Here is an 8,023-nt window from a genome sequence, read left to right as displayed (position 1 = left end):
GAACCCACAAAAAACATTATCTGTATTTGTGTGTCTTGCCCTTCAGGACGTATCTACCCTTTGTGATGTCACAAAGGGAATCAATTCCTGCCCCAGTTTAGTGACAACACCCCCAGCCAGGTCTTCCTCTCAAGGCTGCAGCTTCTCTTTGTCCTCTTCTGGACATGTGGAAGGTTCAGCAAATAACAGGAAGCTAAAACAGAGACGAGACGTACAACAAGACATCTGCAAAATGGCTGTAATACGGTATCTTTAATCTTTTTGTGTGTGTTTTGCACCATATTTCTTAGTGGTCATGGTAATCTCTCAAGAATCCCTTTTCATTTCTTCATAATGTTTTCCAAGAGATAAAATGAAATTGAGTTTGATATAACTTAACTTCACGAACGTCAGTGCAGAGCACCCTTTGGTGAGATTTTTTCTCTCCAGCAAAAAAGAAATTATTCTTTTAAAATTTAGAGAAAAGGAACCGTGACTGTTGAAATTTAGAGAGAAAAAAAAACGGTGACGGTTGAAAGAGGTGAGGTCGCGCATGCGCACAAGCGCCGTCGAATGACAGGAGGATGCCGAGCTGCATTCCCATCATTCTGTGAGGAGAGGAGGATCCCCCTGCGCACCCAACAGCGGAGCAGACGCCGGGCCGATAAGAACATAGCAGGGGAGGAAAAAAAATAATAATAACAAAAAGCAATAATAATCCGAGTTGAGCCGGTTATCTGCCACCATGTCCGCTGGAGGAGATTTGGGGAATCCCCTGAGGAAATTTAAACTCGTCTTTTTGGGAGAGCAGAGCGGTGAGTCAGTGCATGACGAGGCTTTGGGATGTCGTTCTCATCCCCGTTGCCATACATGTGTGCATGTCGATGGCCGAGCATATAATATCTCTCCCCTTGTGCAAAGTTCGGGGATTGAGGGATGGACGTGGAGGGTGTGTGTGGCTGGCTGGCCTGTGGCTGGATGTGACGCCCATGTTTGGCACAATCTGCGACAGAAGGAAATTGGATTAATCACAGGCGTAAAAAAAAAGGAGACGGGGGACGGGGGGCGGTGGGGGAAAAAACACGCCGGTAATTTGCGCATTTTCTGTTCCTACTGCGAGTGTGATGGATGTAAAAACAACCGCCGAATGCTCCGAAGGTGGGGTAGAACGTCTTGGCAGGCGATACGAATCGGGATGTTATGAAGTGCTGCAGTGGCCGACAAATATGCCAAGACTGTTTATCAAAGAAGCCGTTTTCGCAACACGCAAATCGCAGCATGTGTCGTGATCGGTCAATTATTTCCACACGGCATTCCATGGTTTTAAGCCGTGGGGTTTTCTTCTTTTTTTCACCCCCCTCCGCCCCATCCATACAGAAGAGATGATAAACAGTCCCCAGTGTGTCAGTTCGGGACACACCCTAAACTGGCCGTGTCTCGGATCTCGAAACCTCCTCGTCTACAACCCGCAAACATGCACCGGGGAAAAAATTAACAGCGCTTGGCAGAGACGATTATTGCATTTCTTGGGCAATTTCCGTATCAAGGGTGGGGATGACACGGCGATGCGATGTGATGTGGTGTAACTCGGGAGGCGCTGGTCGATAATGAAACAATTAGACATCCAGAGTTGAAGCAGATTGACACAGATCCTATGAAATATAGAAACACAATCACACACAGAAAGACCCACAACCAGGCCGAAAATGACAAGAGTCTCACACTGGCGGTACGCGTGTGTATGTGTGTGTGTGTTTGTGTGTGTGTGTGTGTGTGTGTGTGTGTGTGTGTGTGTGGCAGCCTCCCTCCCCTGTGCTTGTGTTTGTGTGGCCTGCACTGCAATGTTGCTGTCCGTGGTGCTGAATCGAGGCCTGGCGTGGCCACTGCCCCAGAGCCTCACCGAGACGACCATGGCCTGCAGGAAAACACTCCTTTCTTCACTCCATCTCACCTTGATCCTCTGAGAAATCAGTGTCCTGCGTAAACAACAGAAAAATGTTTGGTAGATGGCGGGATGGTCTCGAGTATTTCTTGTTGATGATGAGTCATTATTTTGAGCATGGTTTCTCTGCAAAAACTTGCAACTGCAGTCCAAAAGGCATTTTTCTTATTGGAAGATGCACAAGGTGATCAACAGAGTTTTGTTTGTTTTTTTGTTTTTTTTTAATCACGCAGTAGCTCATTCAGGGGGTTTAGTACAAAATCCTCATTGAAATCTAATCAAAAACAATCTTGCAGTAGCATTAGAATAAAGGTTCATCATCAGTTAAGTGTTCAGCAGCAGCTTCAGCTGTGTTTTTCCTCCTCTGCAATCCATGTTACTGAATATTTTTTCCGTTTTCATTTCCTTATCATTATTATTATTATTATTATTATTATTATTATTATTATTATTATTATTATTATTATTATAAGCCCAATGAAATGTCATTTTAAAATAGTACTCGACTGACCTTAGTTTGGCTGCTTGATAATACTGACGAAACATACTTTGGTCACAACAATGTAAGAATGCTTCTTTGCCAACAATATTGTTATCATCATAACACGACACGACAAATAAACTTTAATTAATTAACCGTGGTCGAATTCATTTGGAGAGAAACCATGTCAACCTTAGGGTTAGGGTTAGTTCATCTTTTCTGCTGTCATACTCGAAGTTACGTCTTCATTATACAAACTCTGAGGTCAAAACACAACATCTATTTATTCTGTGGATTTATTTAATTGTACAGATCCATAATGTTTGTAAGCTTCCTAATCTGAACTAAAAATTCTCTCCTGTCATCTGTTCTCGCAGTGGGAAAAACGTCTCTCATCACTAGGTTCATGTATGACAGTTTTGACAACACATATCAGGTAAGGCTGATTTCTAATCCAACACCACAAATAGTAACAGCTGGAGAAAGAAAATCTGTATTAATTTGAACTTTTATTGGCACAACAATGAATTAAAAAATGTCTTCATGATGAATGCAAAATTAATCCTTGAGGAGGGATCCATTAGGACCCCATGCTTCTTCTTCTTCTTCTTCTTCTTCTTCTTCTTTCTTTTTTTTTTTTTTTTACCAGCCTTTATACTTTCCTTCATTTGCACACAAGTCAATCTGCCAGAAACAACAGATGGTGCTCAGAGACATTTGGCTTTTAAAGGCAGGGTAACCCTGTTGATTTCTTTCTCCTCACCTCTCTCTTCTTCTCTCTATCTTCTTTCCTCATTACAGGCGACCATCGGAATAGACTTCCTATCAAAGACTATGTACCTGGAAGACCGAACAGTAGGCCACCATTATCATTTCAAATATACTTAGAAATGGAGACGTGTGGGGATGTGTCACAATGACTTCATTTGCTCATCCTTGTGTCTTCCTAACTCCCTGTCCGCCCAAAAATGTCCTCAACTCAAAAGATGTTTGCCCAAATTCACTGAGTTTCCACTAATCCTTGATTCGAGTTGCTTAATTACTGCTTTCTTCACAGGCTAACACGCTTATCCGCAGATTATTCCTGGTTGTAATAGCTTTTGGGTGTTAGCTCCTCCAGCCCAAAGAAGCATTTCGCAGGGATCATCTAGTATTAATAATGTGCGTGTGTGCGTGTGTGTGTGTGTGTGTGTTAGGTAAGGTTGCAGCTGTGGGACACTGCTGGGCAGGAACGTTTCAGGAGCCTCATCCCCAGCTACATTCGTGACTCCACGGTGGCTGTTGTTGTCTATGACATTACAAGTCAGTTGGTTTTTAAAGCTCTCTTTCTTTCTGTTTTGCTTGTTTTGTTTTGTTTTCTGCACGTAAACTGAAAAGGCAGGCAGTTGGGGATAAAAGAGTGCGCCGCTCTCTCTTCACAGACGTGAACTCATTTCAGCAGACCTGCAAATGGATTGATGATGTCAGGACGGAGAGAGGAAGCGACGTCATCATTATGCTCGTCGGGAACAAAACGGACCTGGAGGAGAAGAGGTGAGCGGCGCGTCTCAGTGTGTGACCACGGCGCACGTCCTCTGGACCGGCGTTTGCAACGACTGCGTCGGCTCAATGGAATGAGGCTGAACTGTGGTTTTCCTGCAGACAAATTATGATTGAGGAGGGGGAGCAGAGAGCCAAAGAGCTGAACGTCATGTTCATCGAGACCAGTGCCAAGACTGGCTGCAATGTCAAACAGGTGATTCCTGCAGCTTCGCCACAGTTTTTACGGCATTTTGGCCGCCACTATCTCCCTGCCTTCACACTGTCCCTGCAAGGTGACGGAGTCACAAAATATTTTGCGTATCACTAAACAGTACCAGCAAAAGTACACTAAACCTTTCAATTTTGAGTTCTTACTGTACATTGAAGTCTTAAATTAATTTCTGGATTTCAGGTGATTTTATGCACTTTCTCAAAGTCAGTTTAGGATATTTGACACTGCACTTCATTCCTATATTTAATCCTAAAATATACATTGTCAACATATATATATATATATATATATATATATATATATATGTATATCTATATATCTATATATCTATATATATATATCTATATATATATATATTTGTGTATTTTTATTGATGTTTACGTTTAAGTATCTAACAATCGATGCTTCCTTTAATCTCCTCTGCCTTCCTCTCGTTGCCCTCCTCCTCTCTTCACCCTTCCCTATGTCGTCCCCTCCTCTCAGCTGTTTCGTCGAGTTGCTGCGGCCCTACCTGGAATGGAAAGCCTGGACGACGCAAACCCCGAAGGCAGTATCCTTTCCAGACACTGACTCACCGAGCCCGCAGCTAAATAGCCAGGAAACAGGCGCACGGCTTATTTTTAATCTCTTATTGGTTTCTGGCACCACAACAAACCGACCACATAGTGCACTGTCTCCTGAGGCAACAGCCATTACGCCTCGTCTGCTTGTCAGAGGGAAAAAAAAACGTGGCGTGCCAGAGAGGTACAGCACCACACAGTGGCTGTCTGACATATGGCACATATTTTAATGTTGAAAATACATTTTTATAATGTCACAACATAAAGTTAAAGTTAAAGGCCTAGCGAGTAGGACCGTACATGAAAAACTTTATGTAAATCTAACATTATTAGATTTAATCAAAGTAAATTTGTCATTTGATTCATAATGGTTGTAAGGTGTAAATGAGTCTAAATGTTAGGCAAATCGAAAACACACTGAGAAGAAAACTCTGAGCTCCATTTATAGCAGAGTATTGCCACCAACTCAGGTGTTGACAATCTCTCCTGATGAGAGATGAGATCTTGCAACAAACTAGAAATTAGGTCAGAGGCAATAAGGCTGTCGACACCAAAAACAGCAATTGTATTGAGCAAGAGTGACTTTAGGATTTTGAATACTTTGATCAAAAGAGACAGATAATCAGGAAGATCACATCAGAGAGGAATCATCTCGTCAGATTCCTAAACTGACTATAGTTAAATATAAAATAAAACAATATTTTTAGTATGGTAAAGTTGCAAAACTGTATATTCACTAATATTAAGCGTTCCAATGTATTTAAAGAGCAGGTTCATTTATAAGGAGGCACCATTATTGTGCTGCCATGTTTCTACAGCAGCCCCCTTGAAGGTGAATCTGCTTAGACTTTCATGATTAGCGCAATTATCATTGCTGGTGTAAGATGTGGGGTCAAGATGGACATCAGAAAACACGAGAGAAGAAAACAGAGGGTGTTTGCAGAGTGCTGCAGAGGAGGACACCGTCGACCTTTCAGCCAAAGGTTTGACAACTGTTGCTTGCTGCAACTGACGTGAGTGTGAACACTTGCAAAAAGAGGTATTCATTTGTTTGCTGCGTGTTTTCTTACTACACTGCACTGAACACACTGCACTGAAATTTTTTCCCTCTTCCTTAACGCGACTCTTCCCAGTGATTGACATCAAGCTGGACAAACCGGCAGAGCCCACCGTTCCCGAGGGCGGCTGCTCATGTTAATGGACAGCCCGAGTCGGACAGCTCCCTTCACACCATAGGCTTGTTGTGTTGCTTACTACCGGTTAGCTTCCACTTGACTTCTCTAATTGGATATAGGATGTGGGCCTTTATCTGATTGGACAAATCAAATGTTACCTTTCAGTCTTGTTCAGTTGTAAAATATTGTATACTTTGTCAATATGTAAGTGACTGGAGGACAATAGGAAAAAAGGCTACAAAAAAAAACAAACAAGAAATGCTGACATGAAAATGAACAAAAAAAGGTTTTGGAGACATGACAAAAACAGGACAAACCACTGGAGTTCTTTTCGCTGTTATGTTTTGTATTTTTTATATATAAAAAGGGAAAGCACCAAAAATGATGCCTAAACACAAAATAATAAATATTGGGAGGTGGGGCGGGGGGAGACTCAGCCATTTTTCTCGATGGCTGAACACATCTGAATGTCTGCACCACGCATGCACGCTGATCTGAGCTTTGACCATCGGCCCTGCCCTCCAGGGGGTCCTCGTTCTTCGGAGGGAAGCCGACTATCGTAGAATGTTTCATAGCATCTCTCTATAGCATCTCATGACGAAAAAAAAAAAATGTATCTCATTTGATATTCCCACAAGGTTCAACTTCCAGTAGGATCACCTTACAGTAGCTGTGAAAAATGTGGCACTCTATCTCTCTATGGGTTTAACTTTTATAGAACAAACTGTACTGTGGATTAAAAAAAAGTAAAAAGAAAACTTACTATCACGACTTTCTCTCCTTCCAACCACTCCCTTCTTCTTCCTTCCCTCTCCTCTCCTACTCCCCCTATCCTTACATCCTGGTAATACACATATAACAACTCACTGTCATGCACTGCACTGTATATAACAATGTAATATGTATGTCGTGAACGTCCCTCTGTAGAAGTGGTCCTTGTTCACCAGTATGAAAAATGTAATAATGTTTAATGATTAATAAATTACAAATTAAAGGGCTTCACTCTCCTAACCATCAACATTTAACTGGTCGCAAAAGTGGCGTGCTTTCTACATGCAGAATGTATTGCCTGCTTATTGATTGATTGCTATTTTTTTTTTATTGCACAGTCATACAGTACACTCCATGCAACATTTGTTGCATTATGAATCAGTGAAAGGTGTGACAAAATCCATCACAGCTGACCAGTGAAAGAGAAGCAGGAGTTTCTTTCTTTCTTTTTTTTTTTTTTTTTTTTTTAATATTTGTAATAAAAAACAATAACAAATGCTATTATTACTATTATTGGACTATAATGAACAAAACAGACTATTTAATGTATATACTATACAACTACCGGTGACTTTATAGAAAGAGCTTGGTATTTGTAAATGTTTGTGCCATTCACTAGCAGAGCTTTAGCAATAATTCCCAGTACTTCTAAAGTGCCTCTTCAACACACTAAATTTAGAAACACGTGGAAAAACAAATCCAAACATATTTCCTTTTCTGTTTCAACAGTGATAGCTTAGCCTGAGTGCAACTTGGACAAAAACAATAAAATATTCTCCAGTTGCAGCAACCCGCACAGACACTGGAGCCATTTGTTTTTATTTTGTTTAAATAAGCAACACAGAACACCTACATATTGGTCACCTGACCTCCAACTGCGGTCAGACCTTTTGATGTCATAACTTAAATTCAATTTGTACCAAACGGCACATGGAATCAGTGAATGTCTATAATATTGCTATCTCGTTTGCGCTGGTCCTGCTGAGGGGCCTGTTGGTGAAGGGGAAGTTGAGATGGAAAGAACCTTTTAATGAGGAAACTGTCACTGAAACTCACCACGTTGCTACTGCCCAGCCACTCCCGATGAGAAGGACAGGTATTCCCCTTGATGGACAGCATGTCATCCGATTCCCCTGAGGGCCGCTCGCAGACGAAGGCAGTTATTGCTGTGGACAAAAGGCTCACAGTGGGCACACAAAAAGGTCTCGAGGAGGAGTCAATGTCGAGCATAATGGCAAATGTAGTCATGCAAAGACTATTTGTGGGCTAAAAATCAAAACAGAAGCACACACCACAACTTGTGGCTGAACACATTTGCTACATACGTCAGCATGATCAGAACCATCGAAAACATCAGCAGCT

General features: G+C 41.7%; 1 protein-coding gene across 1 annotated transcript; it reads left to right on the top strand.

Annotated features, from left to right (window-relative positions):
• The first annotated feature begins 581 nt into the window (after window positions 1–581).
• rab6bb (RAB6B, member RAS oncogene family b) lies at window positions 582–6,886 on the top strand. The gene is made up of 8 exons (XM_076021368.1): window positions 582–794; window positions 2,780–2,838; window positions 3,204–3,257; window positions 3,599–3,704; window positions 3,824–3,935; window positions 4,044–4,137; window positions 4,639–4,705; window positions 5,849–6,886. The coding sequence occupies exons 1-8, from the start codon at window positions 725–727 to the stop codon at window positions 5,911–5,913; spliced, it is 627 nt and encodes a 208-aa protein (XP_075877483.1). The 5' UTR covers window positions 582–724; the 3' UTR covers window positions 5,914–6,886.
• The last annotated feature ends 1,137 nt before the right edge of the window (window positions 6,887–8,023 follow it).

Source organism: Nelusetta ayraudi, unplaced genomic scaffold, assembly GCF_046127955.1.
Source record: "Nelusetta ayraudi isolate G7.1 ecotype Tasmania unplaced genomic scaffold, CSIRO-AGI_Nayr_v1 ptg000011l, whole genome shotgun sequence".
Classification (NCBI taxonomy): domain Eukaryota; kingdom Metazoa; phylum Chordata; class Actinopteri; order Tetraodontiformes; family Monacanthidae; genus Nelusetta; species Nelusetta ayraudi.
Note: the sequence above shows the minus strand (reverse complement) of the source record. Positions and strands in the feature narration are given on the sequence as shown.